Here is a 20,069-nt window from a genome sequence, read left to right as displayed (position 1 = left end):
TGCATGGTTTCAGGTAGATTCTCACCCTCTTCCTCCAGCAGGGCACTGTTGGGCCATGAGTACCTGGCAGATCACCAGGGGAGCTTCTGGAACATACACATGTCCGGCCCACCCCAAAACACTTAAATGAGAGTATCTGGGGAGAGGGCCAGGCTTTGATACTTTTAAAAAAGATGACATGGTAGTTCTGTTGGGATTGAGGATCCCTGCCCGGAAGCCCCCCAGTCTAATAATCAGCGATTGATGCTTCTAGATGTGACAGCAGGGCCACATCGGTCCCTTCCCATCAGGTTTGTCATCCAGTGTCACGTGTTTCAGTAACAGGATGAATAAACCCTATGTATTCCAGTTATTCTCTCAGTGATAATATAAACATGTGGCACCTTTTACCGGAATATTCCACATCGTCCTGAACCCCAGGGCGTGTCGTGTTTTTTCCTGTAGCTTTCTCATCTAGCATGTGGCCAGGAAGAGAAGGGAACCCAGTGATTGCTTTGGGATTTGAAACAGTAGATTCCCCTTCAGCCCTCTCATCTCTAAGCTAAGTATTATTTCAGTCAAGCTCCCGGTGTTCAACGTCGGCATGAAAATAGCATCACCTGATGGAAGGGGTGTCTCCTTGCAAAATAGCACCTTTTCCCTGTTCCAAAAGTCAACACTCAGCAGACGCTTATAAATTAGCATTCTTGCATTTGAAATGTGGCCACAAAATGATTTTGCGCGTGTCTTTATTGCACACATAATTAGGAAGGTACTGTGCTGTTTGCTGGGGATGCAAAATCACATAAGCAGTGGTCCCCACCCCCCGTGGAGGAGCTGGAGAAAACGCTGCTGGGAATGCAGAAAGGTAAAGCAGCAGCAGCCACGGCACCAAGCAGGCTGGGAAGGCTGTCCTTGGCTCTTGGCGGCTCAGCGAGCGCTCTGGCTCCTGTGGCTTCCGGTTCTCCCTTGGTGCTGTTCTTTCTTGGTAAATTCCTGCTGCTTCACTGTGCTTCTGTTTCCCCATCTGTTGAGCAATCCTAATTATGCTCTTGCTTGCTTTCCAATATATTTCCAAGGGAAATCATCACTCTGATATAAACTCATAAGCTCTATGATTAGCGAGAGTTTAACCTCTGTGGTTCTTTTTAAATCCAATCATATAGGCATGAATAAATCATGAATCCAAAGATACTCTTCCCAATTATTTGGATTCAGTCATGATTTTTCCCTAAAATTGTCTTATCTGAGTTCGTTTACCTAAAATGCTTGTTTTCTCTCTAGACCTCCTTGCTGCATTTCCTGTGTATGGCCAATTTATGTTTTTGCAACTTTGTTTTAGAAAGAATCAGTTGGATTTTTTTTCTCATAATAGAAATAGCTTCTCACTATAGAAAAATTGGAAACTACAGAGAAATTAAGAAAAGCAAAATCATCCATGTGACCATCAACAAAACCTTTTTTAAGTTTGGGGCACCTGGGTGGCTCAGTCAGTTGAGCTTCCGACTTCAGCTCAGGTCATGATCTCACCACTCATGAGTTCAAGCCCTGAGTTGGGCTCTCTGCTGACAGCTCAGAGCCTTTATCCTGCTTCCAATTCTGTGTCTCCCTCTCTGTCTGCCCTTCTTCCACTCACGCTCTGTCTCTTTCTCTCAAAAACAAATAAACGTTAAAAAATTTTTTTTTAAACAAACGCTTTTTTAAGTTTGGTATTTTATGCANTTTGGGATTTGAAACAGTAGATTCCCCTTCAGCCCTCTCATCTCTAAGCTAAGTATTATTTCAGTCAAGCTCCCGGTGTTCAACGTCGGCATGAAAATAGCATCACCTGATGGAAGGGGTGTCTCCTTGCAAAATAGCACCTTTTCCCTGTTCCAAAAGTCAACACTCAGCAGACGCTTATAAATTAGCATTCTTGCATTTGAAATGTGGCCACAAAATGATTTTGCGCGTGTCTTTATTGCACACATAATTAGGAAGGTACTGTGCTGTTTGCTGGGGATGCAAAATCACATAAGCAGTGGTCCCCACCCCCCGTGGAGGAGCTGGAGAAAACGCTGCTGGGAATGCAGAAAGGTAAAGCAGCAGCAGCCACGGCACCAAGCAGGCTGGGAAGGCTGTCCTTGGCTCTTGGCGGCTCAGCGAGCGCTCTGGCTCCTGTGGCTTCCGGTTCTCCCTTGGTGCTGTTCTTTCTTGGTAAATTCCTGCTGCTTCACTGTGCTTCTGTTTCCCCATCTGTTGAGCAATCCTAATTATGCTCTTGCTTGCTTTCCAATATATTTCCAAGGGAAATCATCACTCTGATATAAACTCATAAGCTCTATGATTAGCGAGAGTTTAACCTCTGTGGTTCTTTTTAAATCCAATCATATAGGCATGAATAAATCATGAATCCAAAGATACTCTTCCCAATTATTTGGATTCAGTCATGATTTTTCCCTAAAATTGTCTTATCTGAGTTCGTTTACCTAAAATGCTTGTTTTCTCTCTAGACCTCCTTGCTGCATTTCCTGTGTATGGCCAATTTATGTTTTTGCAACTTTGTTTTAGAAAGAATCAGTTGGATTTTTTTTCTCATAATAGAAATAGCTTCTCACTATAGAAAAATTGGAAACTACAGAGAAATTAAGAAAAGCAAAATCATCCATGTGACCATCAACAAAACCTTTTTTAAGTTTGGGGCACCTGGGTGGCTCAGTCAGTTGAGCTTCCGACTTCAGCTCAGGTCATGATCTCACCACTCATGAGTTCAAGCCCCGAGTTGGGCTCTCTGCTGACAGCTCAGAGCCTTGATCCTGCTTCCTATTCTGTGTCACCCTCTCTCTCTGCCCTTCTTCCACTCACGCTCTGTCTCTTTCTCTCAAAAACAAATAAACGTTAAAAATAATTTTTTTAAACGCTTTTTTAAGTTTGGTATTTTATGCATAAGTACATACATACGCTCATATTATGTAAAGTTTATATCTTAATTTGATCTTGANCTCAGGTCATGATCTCACCACTCATGAGTTCAAGCCCCGAGTTGGGCTCTCTGCTGACAGCTCAGAGCCTTGATCCTGCTTCCTATTCTGTGTCACCCTCTCTCTCTGCCCTTCTTCCACTCACGCTCTGTCTCTTTCTCTCAAAAACAAATAAACGTTAAAAAATTTTTTTTTAAACAAACGCTTTTTTAAGTTTGGTATTTTATGCATAAGTACATACATACGCTCATATTATGTAAAGTTTATATCTTAATTTTGATCTTGACATTACACCGTAAGCGCCTTCTCATGTTATTGGTAAACATTATTTTAAATTAGCTGTATAATATCCAATGTTCTAGATGCACCAGATTAAATTTACATAACTTTATTATTGGATATTTAATCTATTTTTTTAAATTTTCATCTTTCTGAGTAAATTCTGCTACTGTAAACATCTCTGTGCAAAACATTTTCTTTTTGCTTAGTCACTTGGGGTCAGTTCTTAGAAGTGGGGTCATGGGGCACCCGGGGGGCTCAGTCGGTTGAGCGTCTGACCTCGGCTCAAGTCATGATCTCACGGTTTGTGAGTTCAAGCCCCGCGTCGGCCTGTCAGTGCAGAGCCTGCTTCAGATCCCCTGAAGATCCCTGTTTGGGGAGTCATGTAGCCCTCAGTGTAGACTCAGGAGGTAAACTCTGGGTCAAGATGGAAGGACCGAAGCTAAACTCATGTATAAGAAAAGAAATATTGTTTTCAAAATATTAGAAGTGGCGTCAGAGGGCTGAGGAGGCTGGCTTCTTTCTTCAGACAGAGGGATTTTCAGGGAGTGTGTAGGGCACCCTCGTGGTTATGTAACGGGGGAGCTGGGTCGTCACAAGTGAGGGTCTGAAGGAATTCTGCCTCCGTTCAGTGTGGGGCACGCTGTCCCTGCAGAACGAGTGACCATGGGAGAGCTGGGGTGTCTGGCGTCCGTCGTGCGTCCCTCCCTGCCCGTCAGTCACATCTCCTCTTCTGCAGCAGGGGATGCTGGCAAGCCTCTCTTCCGGACACGGCTGGCCACGCTGCCGAGATGACCTTGTCCACCTGCCCTTCGCGGTCGGAGTGGATGCTGGAGAACCCCAAAGCTACTCTCCAGCTACTGTAGGAATCCAGCGCCTAGGTCCCCGCTGCAAACATGCCACAGCTGATATTAATTCCTTGCTGTTTCCTGGCCCTGATTGGTAGGATGAGCTCACTGGTGTCTCTTCTTCATCTCTCGGCCCCTGAAGGGGGTTGGCCGCGTTCCTACCCACTGTCTGCATAACTAACCATCGTTAGGGAAGTCCTCGATGAGTAACGGTTCACGATAATTAAGCCCCTTAATGGGCTCAAACCTGGGTTAATGAATGGACCGGCAGCCTGCACACCTGCACAGCAGATACGCATCCCGGCATCAGGCGGGTGATCTTGCTGCTCATGGCCCACAACGCGGGTGTTCCCCACTCAGCTGCTGGGCTTGTGGCATTGGCTTCCCAAAGCTGTGACAGATCCACAACTTCAGGACAGTGTGGGCTGATCTCTAGGCCACCATCTTCTCCCTCCGGATGAGGAATTCCATGTTCCACAAACACATCCAGAGTGCAGCAGGGGTCTCTGGCCATCTTTCCTGGCTGTGCTGTCTCCCTCAAGCCCAAGCCCAGCCATGGAGCTCATCACCGTGCCGTGCTGTCTCCTAGATGCCTGAGATCTTTCTGTCGTTCTGACTGCCACTGACCCTACTGTCATTTACCTACTTAGCATTTATCTCCAGCACTTAGGAAGGTCCTGGCCCTCAGCAAGCATCCAGTAAATGTGGAATGAATTTGCTTAAAAGACCCTTCTCCCTGTTCTGGGGGTCCTTTTATTTGTTGATGCTGACAAATATACAAATAATATATTTATATCCCTGGCAAACTTCATATATTTCAGTAAGTGCAGTGAGTAAATAAGATTTCAGTAATTTTTCTCAATGAAAAAAAGAGGGGCACCTGGGTGGCTCAGCTGGTTAAGCGTATGACTCTCGTTTTCGGCTTAGGTCATGATCTAACAGTTTTGTGAGTTTGAGCCCTGAATCAAGCTCTGTGCTGACAACGTGCAGCCTGCTTGGGATTCTCTCTCTCTCCCTCTCTCTCTACCCCTCCGTGCACGTGCTATCTCTGTCTCAAAAATAAATAAACTTTAAAAAAATTACTGAAAAAAGAAAATGCTCAGCATATTTAGTGCTGAACATTTCAGCAAATATAGTAAGTAAATAAGAGATCAGTCTTAAAGATAATTGAATTATTTGGTTAAATAAATAGGAAATTGAGTCGAGGGGATCCACACATATATGGCTTGCCCCTTCAATCATAAATTAAAGAAAAAATCAAGGCAAGTATATTGCTTTAAAAGGATATCATGGCTTAAAATAAATCCTAGTCTTGTTTTCTTGTGATTTTATCATCAATCATTTAATATCTGTCATCCATCCTTTTATACTTTGAGTGAAACTTTATGTGCACTTATAGATACATGTGTGCATATATGTGTGCATTAAGTCGGTAAAAGCATACGTAAGATATATAAACAGACACACACACACACACATTTTGGTGCTTATGTGTCTTTGGGATGCATTCTAGGTGTGGGGTTCCCGAGTGGAAGGCAGTAATGTCAGAGGGCCCTGTCCCCAAATCATCTATGGGAGCAGAGGTTGCCACTCATAAATATTTTCCAGTCTCCTGCTTACAGAGATCTCTGTATTGCTCTGTGTTGTGCTTCCCTTGGCTACATGAAGCATCCCTTTGTGTCTGCCAGCCATACTTTGCCCAGCTTTGATTGGGCTGTTGGCCTTTTGTTATTGAATTGTAACATGTTTTTGTAGAGTACAGCCATCAGCACCCCCCTTCCTCATCTACCTAGCAAATATTCCAAATTTTTACTATTTCTCCATTTACTTTGTGGTATCTTTTGCTATATAATTTTTTAACTTTTGTTATTCTGTGTAGCTTTTATCACTTCTATGTAGTTAGCTTGTGTATTAGCTTCCTGTGGCCATGGCAACAAAGTACCACAGACAGGTGGCTTCCAACAACAGAAATTTATTTTTTCCCGGTGCCGGAGGGCAGAAGTCTCAAATCGGTTTCCCTGGGCTGAAACCTAGATGTCAGAACAGAGCAGTGCCCAGTCCAGAGGCTCCCGCGGCCCCCACTCCTGGGGGAGAACATACTTCTCACCCCTTTCAGCGTCTGTCAGCTGGCAGCACCCCTTAGCTGGTGGCTGTATCCCTCCAGTCTCTAAAGCTGGCATCTTCAAATACCTCTGCTCTGTCTCCGTGTGGCAGGCTCCCTGGGTGTGTTCAGTCCCCTCTGCCTCTCTGCTACAAGCACACTGATTGCATTTAAGGTCCTCTCAAATAATTCAGTATAACCTCATCTGGAGATCTTTAATCCCATCCATGAAGATTCTATTTCCAAATAAGGTAAAATTTACAGACTCCAGATTAGGACCTGACATTTGAGACACCATTATTTAGCCTCCTATAGCTTGGTTAAGGTTTGCCCTACTCGAAGACTGAACATACCTGTCTGTACTTGCGTAGATTTTGCTGAAAGTATTGATATGTTTTTATTCTGCCTGAAAACATATTTTTCTAAGTGGTATAATATAGGGGTCTTTTCAATTGTGCCGGATTTAACCACTTTATCTTTTTCAGACTGAATTAAAACAGCACCTTTGTTATTGATATAATCCTGTGTGCACTATTTCTGGATTCTCTATTAAGTTCCCTTCTCTGTTTATCCATTCCTATGTGTGATTTTATATTTTTTATAAAGTTAAACACATTTATGGTTATAAATTTCCCTTACACCAGATATTGCTTCATTTCATGGTTTTGCTATGAAGTGCTCACCTATTTATAGCTTTCCAGAGACTACAGAAATTCACTTTTCTTTTCTCTTGTGATGTGTAGATAATCTGAGTGAGTTAAATTTTCATATATGTATGATTTATTTTATGTGTTGCATGTTAATGGTCTGTTTCTCATTTTCTTAGGTTATGAGCAAAGAATGAAGCCAGTAGAATATCTCCCTTACACTTTTGTTCAGGTTTTCTTTCTTTTTTAAAAAAAAATCTATGTATATATATAAAGATAGGTTTATTTATTTTGAGAGAGAGAGAATAAGTGTGAGAGCAGGGAGGGGCAGAGAGAAAGAGGAAGAGAAAATCCCAAGCAGGCTCTCCACTGTCAGCACAGAACCTGATGCGTGACTCAAACCCACAAACCAAACCATGAGATCATGACCTAAAATCATGAGTCTGACACATAACCGACTGAGCCACCCAGGTGCCCCTTGTTCATATTTTCTTAATGGCAGTTACGGAACAGAGTTCCATGATGTTCTACAGACAAGCAAACAATTGTTTTGAGGGATTTGGTATATAAAATGAGAAATATGTATAAATGTACATACCTAATCAAGTATACTGACAATATTATATAACTTTCATGCATTCTCATTTATTCCTTTTTAGGTCACCCACTTGTGAAAGACATATTTTGAAATATTATATTGTTGTAATGTTTTAATTGCATTTCTGTTAGCTTTTGCTTTATATATTTAGCTGCCGTGTTGTTTGGTACATACCAGTTTATAACTGTCACTGCTCCATAAATTGTGCCATCACAGAGTCAAGTGCCTACTTTTTCTCATCTAGTACTTTGAAGCCTTCCTAACTCTTATTCTAATTTTTACTGAGATTCTTTATCCTGTTGGTTGTAAACCAGTGTTTCTCAGTTCTTCTTTTTACTATCACTTTACGAAGGAGATTTTTAGACATTTTTTTCCTAAACCTGCCCCTGCCCAACCATAAAATTTTAATACCACAGACATGTTGCATATTGTATGTATGTATGTATGTATATATATATATATACTTTTGTAAAAAGAATAATTTATACACATAGGCACATAGTGAACCAACTCAGCCCCTGTAGGGTAACAGCACCTCCCACTGAGAATCACATAATAGATTCTCAGTAGAACAGTAGACCTTCCCCTGTAATGTGTCTCTTCCATGTTAAGGATCCTTATTTAGTAGGCACATCAAACACATAATCCATGTCATCTTTCTCATTACTTGTCTCTTCTCCTCTTCATCCTCCTTGATGGTGTTTAGTGTTCTTTACTATTTAATTAGATTCTTTCCTTGAATATGTTCTTCATACAGGTTTTGTAGGTAATATAGTTTTTAAATCTTTATACATCTGAAATAATTTTTTTCACTCTGGCAGGTAAAATCTTTGTCTGAGTAAAGCATTCCTTTGCTTTAGTTATTTTTTCTTTTATACTCTGTAGCCACCGTGTACCAGCTTAGTGTTGCAGATGGTTGGCTCCATGCCAGTCTGATCCATTTTGCTTGATAGGTAACTTTTGTTTTGTTTTGGGCCAGAAGGTTTTAAGAATTTCTCTTTCTCTTTGGTACCTAATGTACCACAGAGAATGTACCTAAATGTGTCTTTCCACGTTGCACTTTCATCTTCAATTATCTTTCAACATGTAGGTTTAGATCTTTCCTCAGGTAGGACAATTTTTCTTCTGTTACTTGAAAGTTTACTCTTTTTACTTCTTCTTTTATTCTAATACACCTGTTAGCCACATGTTATATATCCTCAATTTATCTATCACCCTTCCCTTCCCTTGTCACCCTTATGTTTTCGTGTCTGTGCATGCATGCATGTGTGCACTTTGAGATATTTCTTCCTTGGGATCTTCAGACCACTGATTTGGGTCTTAACAGTGGCTATGCTATTCTTTAATTATTCTTATAATTTAGCTCTAAAATCATAGAGTGTTAGTTCCAGCCATGCTTGCCTGTCCTCAAGTACTTACATTGTGTTTTAGCTCTAGTTCTGTCTTCTCAAATAGTCTGTATCATCAAGTGCCCATTGTGTTAAAGAATCTTCTCTCTTATTGGGCCCCTTAAATGCACTGATATTTGACTTTATCAGATTATTAGTGGCTTCTTCCTATTAGGTAAAGGAGGGGCAGTATTAGGTGGTTAACTAACCCCCCTCAATACTTCATACTCCAATCACTAGGCAGGCTGCCTGGGCTTAGTTGGTTTAAACTCCTTAACACGCCTGAGCTACTGACTATCTTCATGATGATTCATTTAATTTTGAAAATTTTCCTACTTTTTCTTATCAGAAAGGGCAAGTTTTTAAGTTAGTTGATCCTTAAACACACAATGGTTAATGGGGTACCAACCCCCTACGTAGCTGAAAATCCACGTATAACTTTGACTCCCCAGAACTTTGATACTAATAGCCTCCTGTTGATCGGAAGTCTGACTGATAACATAAATAGCCAAGTAGCACATATTTTGTATGTTACATGAATAATAAAGTAAACTAGGAGAAATGTGATGAAGAATATCATGAGGATGAGAGAATACATATACAGGACTATGCTATATTTATCAAAAAAAATCCACGTGTAAGTGGACTTGTGCACTTCAAACTGTGTTAAGAGTTAACTGTACTGATTTTTAAAAACCAAAGGGCTTTTTTGTTCCTTTATAAGAATACAGTGAGTAGATTTAACTCAGAAAAATAGTAGCCCTCACTACAGATCTCGACATAGAGAAGGTGTTTCATACCTTTGTTACTACATTCTGATGTCTTAGCAAAAATGTGTGGATAGGAAGGTAAGACACTGAAAACAGAGGAGAAGTTCCCCCCAGGCCCAAGTTCCTTACAATAAGCACTATAATTAACAATTTTAAGAATCTTTGGTGTAAGTAATCAGCACATACTAACAGTAAAAATAAGCTCTATTTAATGACAGTCTGCCAGTATCTGTAGATTTGGGAGTTTCTATTTTCATCCATGTTTGAGAGTTCTGGTCTTCATTTTAAATCTCACAAAAATAACACAGTGGGAATCAATTTAAGGCACAGAGCCAGAAATACAGATAGGTTAGAAGATCTCTTATGTTTCATTTGTACTAAACATATCATGAACTAAGAGCAAAAAAAAAAAAAATTGTGTGTAAAAATACCAGCCCATTACTGGTGAGTCTCATCAAACACAAAGCACATAAGCCTTTTCTCTGTGTGAAGGGGGAAAATACGAACAATCTGTGACTAGATGATGGCTGTGAGTCTGGGCTCCAGAAATCTGGACCATGCAGACATCACCAAGCATCCAAGCGTGTGTGACAAGACTGTAGTGCACATCAGCAGAGTGCCAGAGCTGACAAGGAAGGTCGTAATGGTGATAACCCTGCAGGAGAACACAGAACCCCGCCACCTGGATGTCCCTCTCGGCATCTATCTGAGCCTCTCACTGCCCAGGCCCTTACCTCTATGCAATAAACCTGAAATCCACAAGGACCCTGCAATCTGCAAGTCAGCTTCTGTTTTCTTTCCTCTGTCCTCTGTCTCTCCATATGTTTTTCTCTCTCACTCCCCACTCCACCTCTTTTAAATTAGCAGTTGACAACAGCCTGCTGCACTCATTCAGGGTCTCCAAGGAACACCTGGTCTGCTGTGAGCCTGCCTCTAGGCTCTCGGTGCAGAGTAATTCGATGAGCTCCACTTTGGGCAACCTTGATTAGCACCCTTAGTTAAAGGAAGAGAAAACCTCGGTGCCTGCCGTCGGGTACAACTCCCACTCATGCCAGCCACTCCTGCCTACCAGCTGGCCCTAGCTCCCTCCTCCTCCTTACCCTCCAAAGCTTTAGGCTTTCTTTGATCTTTGACTTCTCTGCTTTCTGAGGCTGAACTGCAGGAATCACGCGCCACATCCACATTTCCTCCATTCTGTCTTCTCAGTCTCCATCCTCTGTACATAATCATTATTAACGGTCGATTCTTTTCTTTTATTTTGTTAATGTTTATTTTTGAGAGCAAGAGAGAGACAGAGGGTGAGTGGGGGAGGGGCAGAGAGAGAGGAAGACACAGAAGCTGAAGCAGGCCCCAGGCTCTGAGATGTCAGCACAGAGCCCAATGCAGGACTCAAACTCAAGAACCGAGAGATCATGACCTGAGCTGGATAGGGTGACTGAGCCACCCAGGCGCCCCATTAACAATCTATTCTTCTCAAAGCAGGATAAAACTTTGCCACTTGGGGCCATTAAAAGCAAAGCCTTATTGCCTGTCTGACCCAGGAAGGCATTTGAGTTTGTGGCTGAATAACAAAGATCCGAAAAATCAATAACAGAAGACCAGTTCCTTTTATGATAAAGAGAGGGAGCCTACGAGCACACACAAGGGGAAATAAACAGGAGACAGGCTTGCAGTCCACTCGCCTGAGATGATGTAATGGCTACAGACCTACCTCTCCTCAGAGTTTCCTGGAGAATAAGACTTACTATAGAAATTTAATCCTTGTGAAAATCTTACAGAAGCAAAACCTTTACTGTTTATTTTTTATTTTTATTTCAGTCATTTTTGGGTGGTGCTAGTAATTACAGATTCCTAGGCAGAGCATTAGTTGAATTCAGTCAGAGGTTTTAAACCAGAAGGTGAATTCAGGCAGATCACGGAGAAGTCGCCCTGACATTTCCCATAAGAGCTCCCACTGAAAGGGTACTTACCTACGACTAATGCCTTTAATTCTCACAAAAAACCTTCTACAGTAAATATTAATATTATGTGCATTTTACTGAGGAAGAAGCTGTAGGTTAGTGAGATTCAGAAATACAGCTTATAAACCGGAAAACCAGCTCGAATCCAATCTCGGCACAAACACAGCTACTGTTCTCTGCTGCCCCTTCATGCTTAGATAGTGTCAGAATTCATGAAGAAGTAAAAGAAGAGTAGATTTGCACCGTAGCATCAACATTGTGATGGCAAGAATTTTGGAGTTGTACAACACTCAAGAGAGCATAATCTCTGTTCGTGCTGCTACTGTGTTTATGTAACTCTTTTGGAACAATTTTCCATGAATATCAGTTGCTGAAGTGCTTGCCTTTTAAAATTTGAATGAATAGTTTCAATTTTTAATAAGTTTATTTATACCTGTTTAAAATAGCATACTTGCAGCATTTCTGACTTTCCTTGTCTCTGAATATTTTTTCCTAGGGTCAACGTCTTTTCGAAAAGTTGCTCCAGCTGACTTCGCAAAATATCGAAATCAAGCTAGTGAGTGACGTAACAGCTGACTCAAAGGTATTAGAAGCCTTGAGATTAAAGGGTAAGGCCAAGGTTGCTATGCTACTCTACCCCTGAGGGATTCTGTTCAGATGTCTTTCATTTTGCTTAAAATAATACATGATTTTTTTTAATCATCAACACATTGCATGTATTACACTTCTTACTTCTCCTTTGAAAAATAGCCCGATTAAAGCCTTTAAATGAGAGGACTAATTGATCAATACTACTGGGAGATTTTAAATAGTGTTGTTGCATATTAGTTTCTGCAAAATAATCCCCTGGCCGTTACATGGTAATTAACGAGAAAGAAGAATCTTTCCCTCTTTGAACACTTCCGTGATGTGATTAAGGAGCCACTTTTCATTTGAACAAACATTGGATTTCTGTTTTTCTTTCGTCCTTCAAATGGAAGTTCTTCTCATGTGACATCTTCTCTCAAGATAATATAGTCAGATGGAGGAGTCTGTGAAACCGGCCTGATATACAACTTCTGAGATAATTCCACAGAGAGCAATCATGCATAGGCCATTTTGTAGTTTGGCTCAAAATCCCATGAAGATGGAGAATCATTTTGAAATAGCTCTCTTCATTTTGCTCTGTCTTCACTAACTGAACTGTCGCTTCCAAACAGTTTCTATGCCTTTGTAAAAATGTTGGCCCTGAATTTATCCGAACAGTTTCTATGCCTTTGTAAAAATTTTGGCCCTGAATTTACTCTTTGGGCTGTAACCCTTCGAACACAAATGGCAGGTGTAAGCCAGTGAAAATGCTTGAGCTTCCCAGCGACCCCAGGAGAGGACAAGGCGTTGGCCCCAGTGAGGGTGTGTCACCTGATGGCATTGCATCTCACGTGTGTGTTCCTTAAACATGTCAGCCATTTTTGCTTGTCATCTTCCCCAGACTGTTCAGTGAAAACATCTTCTGGAAAATTCAATGGACTGTGAAGGAAAGGGTGAGCCCAAGTGGTCTTTCCTTCTGCAGAAGAAAAGTTAGAAGTGATAAAGCCTATAGAAAGACATAAATACATGGAAGACATAGCTTGGTCAGGCACATGTGTAGTATTTTTTTGTGTGTGAGGAAAATCAAGGTAACTTATGAGGTACTCTTAGTCCTGAGCTTCAGTATGCTACCTGAGCACAGCATAATATTTTTGAAAAATAGTGGATTAACATGAATTAGAAACGTATTATTACTTTTCCTGTTTGAAAAATGTGACATTGGGTTCCCACTCAGATAAAACCCATTATCTGACACATTAGGAATGGATTACTTTGAGGTAACTCTGGGTGCCTGTATTTGCAGATAAATTTCCAATGGCATCTACTACCATACACACACACACACACAGAGCACATATATACACAAATGCACCACACACACACAGTCCCCACGTATACAAACACACATCCCACATACACACACATCAGAAGCATCTGAAGTGCAGCACGTTGGCTTAGCTGATGCGCTTCCTCTCCTTCCTTCTAGCAACAACCCCTTGACCTGAGTTCCCACCTGCCCAGCCTCTCAGGCTGCACATGCGCATCAGAGGGGACACTGTGTGATTTCCAACACTTGAAATTGTGGAAAATTACTTCATAAACTGTTTTTCCTAGAAATAAATTTGCTTTGTAAGTCTTATTTTTCCCTTTCCTTATTTTTTTAAAGTTTTATCTATTTATTTTGAGAGAGACAGAGATAGTGGGAGCAGAGGAGGGGCAGAGAGAGAGAGAGGGTGTGGGGAGAGAATCCCAAGCAGGCTCCACACTGTCAGCACAGAGCCCAACATGGGGCTTGAACTCACAAACCATGAGATTATGACCTGACCTGAAACCAAGAGTCAGACACTTAACTAACTGAGCCACCCAGGCGCCCCTCTTTATTTTTAATTTATATTTTAGTTAGTTAGCATACAGTGCAATAGTGGTTTCAGGAGTAAAATTCAGTGATTCCTCACTTACATGCAATACCCAGGGCTTATCCCAACAAGTGCCCTCCTTATTACCCATCCCCCATCTAGCCCCTCCCCCACCCACCTCCCTCCATCAATCCTCAATTTGTTCTCTAGCATTAAGAGTCTCTTGTGCCTTGTTTCCCTCTCTTTTCTCCCCTCATATGTTTATCTATTTCGTTTCTCAAATTCCTCAAAGGAATGAAATCATATGGTATTTGTCTTTCTCTGATTGACTTATTTCACTTAGCATAATACCTTATACCTCCATCCACGTCATTGCAAATGGCAAAATTTCATTATTTTTGGTGGCTGAATAATATTCCATTGTGTGTGTATCCATTCATCAGTCAACGGACATTTGGGCTCTCTCCATTTGGCTATGGTTGATAATGCTGTTATAAACATTGGGGCACATCAGGTTTTTGAGGATCCTCCATACTGCTCTCTAGAGTGGCTGTACCAGCCTTCATTCCCACCAACAGTGCAAGAGGGTTCCCCTTTCTCCACATCCTCGCCAACACCTGTTGTTTCTTGTGTTGCTAATTTTAGCCTTTCTGACAGGTATGAGGTGATATCTGATCGTGGTTTTGATTGGTATTTCCCTCATGATGAGTGATGTTGAGCATCTTTTCCTGTGTCCATTAACCATCTGGATGTCTTTGGAGAATTGTCTATTCATGTCTTCTGCCCATTTCTTAAGTGGGTTATTTGTTTTCTGGGTGTTGAGTTTGATAGGTTCTTTGTAGATTTTTTTATTCTAAGCCTTTATCAGATATGTCATTTATAAGTTGATGTCTTCACGGGCTTTCATCTTTGTTTTTTGTTTTTGCATTTTATCAGCTCATAACCCTGGCCAGAAGATTAGTCTGAAAGTGACGTGTTCATTGCTGAATGGGCATCCTGTGTGAAATGGCTTCTCACTGCCTAATGCCTCACAGGCAATCTAATGTGACATGGGACTGTCACCAAGTCCTTTTTCTTCCTTCATACCTGCCTTCACAGGGAGTATGTCCCCGGATGCCTCCTATAGCAGTGGGCAGTAGGGAGTGTTTCTTTCATGTTCTCTCCCTGTTCATGCCTCCCAGCTGATGCCTCAGAAGCTTCCCCATGCCACCCCCACCCCTCACCACCAAACCGCATGCTGGTAAAATCACAGCAATGTGGTTTCATACTACAAACACAATGTTTATTTCTGGCTGTGTTTTTTAGCCATTAGCAAAATATTATTTCTCAGTTATACTACTGTGTTTCTTAAGGCTTTATTTTTTAGAACAGTTTTAGGTTTACAACAACTTTGAGAGGAAGGTACAAAGATTTCCCACATACTCCCTACCTCAGCACACACACAGCCTCCCCATCATCACCATCGCTCAGCAGAGGGGGGCATTTGTTACCAAGGATGAGCCGACATTGACACATCATCATCACCCAAAGTCCACAGTTTACCTTAGGAATCACTCTTGGTGTTTTACATTCTCTGGGTTTGGACACTTATATAATGACATATATCTATCATCATAACATCATACAGATTATTTTAATGCCCCTGAAAATCCTCTGTGCTCTGCCCATCCATCTTCCTACCTACTTTGTTTTTAATCCTTATATTCTATAGAGATATTGTTGCAATGAAATTTATAATCAAGAAGAACTGGTTTTTTCTTTGTTTCAAAACCATAGCAATTCAGTGTGCTTTCTATAATATGACTAAAATATTTGCCTCAGTGGCCTAACAAAAATTAAGAATAAAACATTAAGCCATGGGGCGCCTGGGTGGCTCAGTTGGTTAAGCGTCCGACTTTGGCTCAGGTAATGATCTGATGGTTTGTGGGTTCAAGCCCCGTGTCGGGCTCTGTGCTGACAGCTAGGTCAGAGCCTGGAGCCTGCTTCAGATTCTGTGTCTCCCTCCCTCTCTGACCCTCCCCTGCTCATGCTGTCTCTCTCTGTCTCTCTCAGAAATAAATAAAACATTAAAAAAAAATTTTAAAGAATAAAATGTTAAGCCAGAAAATATAAATTTTCTTTTGGGAAAAACCAGGCTATTGCCTGTTCACTATTGGATGATAACTTTTTAATAGAATGACTGAGATAAAAGTCATTAAGTAATCCTTAATCAGTGATCTAGAAATAAAGTCCACAGTTCTTTAAAAAAAAAAAAAAAAGAAAGAATAAAAGAAAAGAAAAAAGCACTTGAAGCCATTAAGATCTGAATCTCCTTTTCAGTCTCATTGTTATAATTTTCTGTTGTTGGCTTTCCAAATATCTGAAAGATAATTGCGATTTCCCAAATATAGCATGCTTTTCCAGGCCTCCATTTCCTAACACACACTTTTCCCTGTGTTTGAAATACCCTCTCTCCCCTTAGTGATTTGCAAGCTCTTGTCATCCCTCAAGGTCCATTTTCAGCCTTATTCATAGTATTTCCTTCAGACATCCTCCCTTTTCCCAGTTGGTCTTACCATCTTCTTTTCTTCCATTGTTCATTCATTATTTGCTCAACAGCGATCCCTTGAATATCTGACAGGTCCCTCCGCTGGGCTTTAAGATAGAAACTTGATGAAGGCGTGAGCCTTCCCCTGACTTCAGAGAGTTTACGGTTTGCTAGAGCAGACTGACATTAGTGAAGTAAAATGATCCAGGAATTCTTGAAACATCTATGCAGAGTCCAATTTTTCTGAATCACTTTTTGCATCTGAGTCATGGATGCCTGTGTTTCCCACCCAATACATCTCTACCATCAAGATGCTGGTGCTGCTCTAACTTTAGAAACAGACTCCCTGCTATTGTCTCCTCTCTAAACAGACTTCCGTTCTACTTTCTTGGAAGCTTACCAGAAAATGTCAAAAGAAGATATTCTGACAGTAACCAAGCCTCGCAGTCCTTCCTCAAAGAGGCCTTAAGTGGTTTGCTGACTGAATATTGAGAAACTACAGGAGCCCTGTCATGCCCCTGGGAATAACAGGCAAGACAGGAAGTGACAACTCGGTCACAACTGTCACCCCGTCTACCGCAATCCCAAGATGCGTACCGACGTCAGAGTTGTGAAAATGTGAAGACAGCATGCTTCAGAATGAGTGACGTATGGTAATGAGGGGTACTTTAAAATGAAGCAATAAATTTCCAAATTTAACTTAGAAACCTTAGCTTTATGACTTAATGAACTTAAATGGAAGCCGATCACTCCTAACCCCGCACCAAGGGAGGTAGATTCTATCCCCACCTCTTGTAACAGAACTTCTTTGCTGTGCAGTAACCATCCTCCAAACATAAAGTCGGAGAATTCAGGCTCTGCAGGTTCTTAGGGAGCACGGGCTGTCTTAAACAGAGCTCCTGATGGCGAATGTATTCCGTGATAGGAAATGAACAAACAAGAGAGAAAACCCTGGTGTATTCCCTGAAATGGGAAAGAGGTTATGCAAATCAGGTTTCTCTATGGAAGTTCTGTGGGAAAACAATGTTATGAAATCAGAAGCCCGAAATACATTAGAGAAGACACAGTCCCCTGGGGTAGACAGAGAAGACATCGGAAACCACATTCCAAGATAAACAGCACAAGGGGATTGCAACCCGGTGAAAGGAGGAGAGGTCATCCTTGACAGCTTGGTTTCAAAAGGAGAGGAATGGAAAACACACCCAACTTGTAGGATAAATTGTGTCACTGGATGCTGCTTGGCCTTTCAGGAAGAAATTCATCCTAGTGCTGGGGAGACTTCCAGATGGACCTGCACACTATACCCCTCTCTTCCGATAGTGTAGCTCACTGTCGCTCAGGCCTGTGAGCCATGTCCTGCCTCAGCTGATGTGTCAAGCTCTCAGTCTGTTAGAGTCAAACCTGCCTTACCCTCTCAATCCCTTCTTTAGTGCTCGTTCAGACATACGGGAGATCAAACATGGGGGGTAGACCATGCTGCTTGTAGATGCTTGTGGCATCCCCTAAGGAGCTGATAATGGAACTACTTTATGGAGTTGTATGTTGTTTAGCTAGAACATTAATGTGTCAAGGGTTTCTTTCCCCTTTGGTTTCTTTAGATGGATGGATGGGTGACAGCTAAGTAGACAGATAGGTAGACAGATTTGCAAATCTTAGACATAGCATTAATGTACAGAATTTCTTTCCTCTTTGGTTTCTTTAGATATATGGATGGATAGATAGGTAGATAGATAGATAGATAGATAGATAGATAGATAGATAGATAGATGATTGATAGATAGATAGATGATAGATAGATAGATAAAAACATGGATGGATGGATGGATGAATGGATGGATGGATAGGTGGACAGATGGACAGACAGATTGTCAAATCTTCTATGAGGTTTAAAAAGTTTAAGTTCTAGCTTTCTCAATCTTTTTATTGACATAATTTAATTTCTATTACTCTTTGGCCCTTACCCTCAGCCTCTCCTCATTTGTTCTTTTTCTGAACAAATTCATACATTTGCTGGGTGACTGGCTCAAACACAGTCTGTGGTTTGAGGAAAGCTAACCCCAGTGGTCCCTCATTACCACTGTATTCCACCCAAGTGAACTAATTAGAGCCTTACCCATGTTGGTGAGCACACAATGGGATCCTAATGAGCACTGGTTGGTTGGCCATCTTCAGCTCATCCTGGCATCCCATCCGCAAAGCATTGAACAAAGAGTAAACATTTAATTGGCACTTTCTTGTGACTAAGTCTTATTCATTTAAATAAAAATTTTGATATTTGAAATAAGACTAAAGCCTTCTCAGTCTTCTTAATAACAACTCCCTCTTTTTAATAGAGCATCAGTTATCTTTTATTTCTATGTGGCTGTTTAGTAACCTCTTTTAGAACAGAACATAAAAATAAGCAGTTACACATATTCAACATATTTATGCTTTTCAAACGTGTTCAGATTTGGTGTCAGCAAGATTTTCTATTGTAACTAGTCTCATAAAACTCCAAAATATTTCTTGTAAAAGAAAATATTTTTCTAGCCAATAGAAAATCCTTTCATTTCAGATTTTTAAGTACGTAAAATGTAGAGGCTTCTTTAAATCAGAAAAATAGCAAATAACTTTGATATTAAACATGCTATTTCCTTAATGATTGAATTTAATTTTGAATTACCTGCTTAAGATATTAGAAAAAATATTACCATAAAATAGCCAAATAGTTGATAGAGCTACATATGGGTGAGTCTATTTACTTTTCTAGAGCCGTGAATGCTAGCTAGCTATGGAGAGAAGTTTCATGAACTTATAGGTGCAGATCTCCACACTTAAAATTTTTTTTATGTTTTTTATTTATTTTTGAGAGACAGAGAGAGACAGCGCAAGCAGGGGAAGGTCAGAGAGAGAGGGAGACAGAGAATCCAAAGACAGGCTCCAGTCTCTGAGCTGTCAGCACAGAACTCAACGTGGGGCTGGAACCCACGAACCGTTGAGATCATGATCTGAGCTGAAGTCAGACGCTTAACCAACTGAGCCACCCAGGCTCCCTCCACATTTTAAATATTGCAAAAGTAGTACTTGTTTCTTATTACCCATCACTGTGTTCATAAATTCTTCATAATGCAGAACTTGACCTTTAGAGAAAAAATGGGCAAAGACTTCTATTTGCCACTGGAAAACTACTTATTTTTTTTCTCTCCAGCTTTATTGAGGTATAATTGTATATGTTTAAATTCTACAGTGTGATGATTTGATCTACATCCTTCATGACATGATTACCACATTCAGGTTAATCAACACATCCATCACCTCACACAGTTACCTTTATTTTTCCTTTTTGTGGTAAGAGCCAACTTAAGACCTCCTCTCTTAGTAAATTTCAAGAATACAAGGCAGTATTGACTGCAGTTATCGTGCTGTGCATTAGATCCCCAGAATCTATTTCTTTTGTACTAAAAGTCTTTACCTTCCGACCAGCATCTCCTCATCTTGCCTATCAGCCTGGTAGCCATGATTCTACTCTCCGTTTCTGTGACCTTGACTTATAAACTTTTTTTAGATTCCACATGTAAGTGAGATAACACAGCATTTTTGTCTTTGTCT

At 40.9% G+C, this 20,069-nt stretch overlaps 1 protein-coding gene across 3 annotated transcripts in view; it reads left to right on the top strand.

Moving 5' to 3' along the window:
• The window catches only part of PLD5 (phospholipase D family member 5), a 223,965-nt gene that overhangs the window by 62,607 nt on the left and 141,289 nt on the right, over window positions 1-20,069 (top strand). For all 3 annotated transcript variants that reach the window (XM_077761806.1, XM_077761804.1, XM_077761805.1), the window contains exon 3: window positions 12,028-12,139. In XM_077761806.1, the coding sequence (XP_077617932.1) occupies window positions 12,028-12,139 (112 nt within the window). The remainder of the gene's footprint in view (window positions 1-12,027; window positions 12,140-20,069) is intronic.

Source organism: Crocuta crocuta, unplaced genomic scaffold, assembly GCF_008692635.1.
Source record: "Crocuta crocuta isolate KB4526 unplaced genomic scaffold, BGI_CrCroc_1.0 scaffold243, whole genome shotgun sequence".
Lineage (NCBI taxonomy): Eukaryota > Metazoa > Chordata > Mammalia > Carnivora > Hyaenidae > Crocuta > Crocuta crocuta.
Note: the sequence above shows the minus strand (reverse complement) of the source record. Positions and strands in the feature narration are given on the sequence as shown.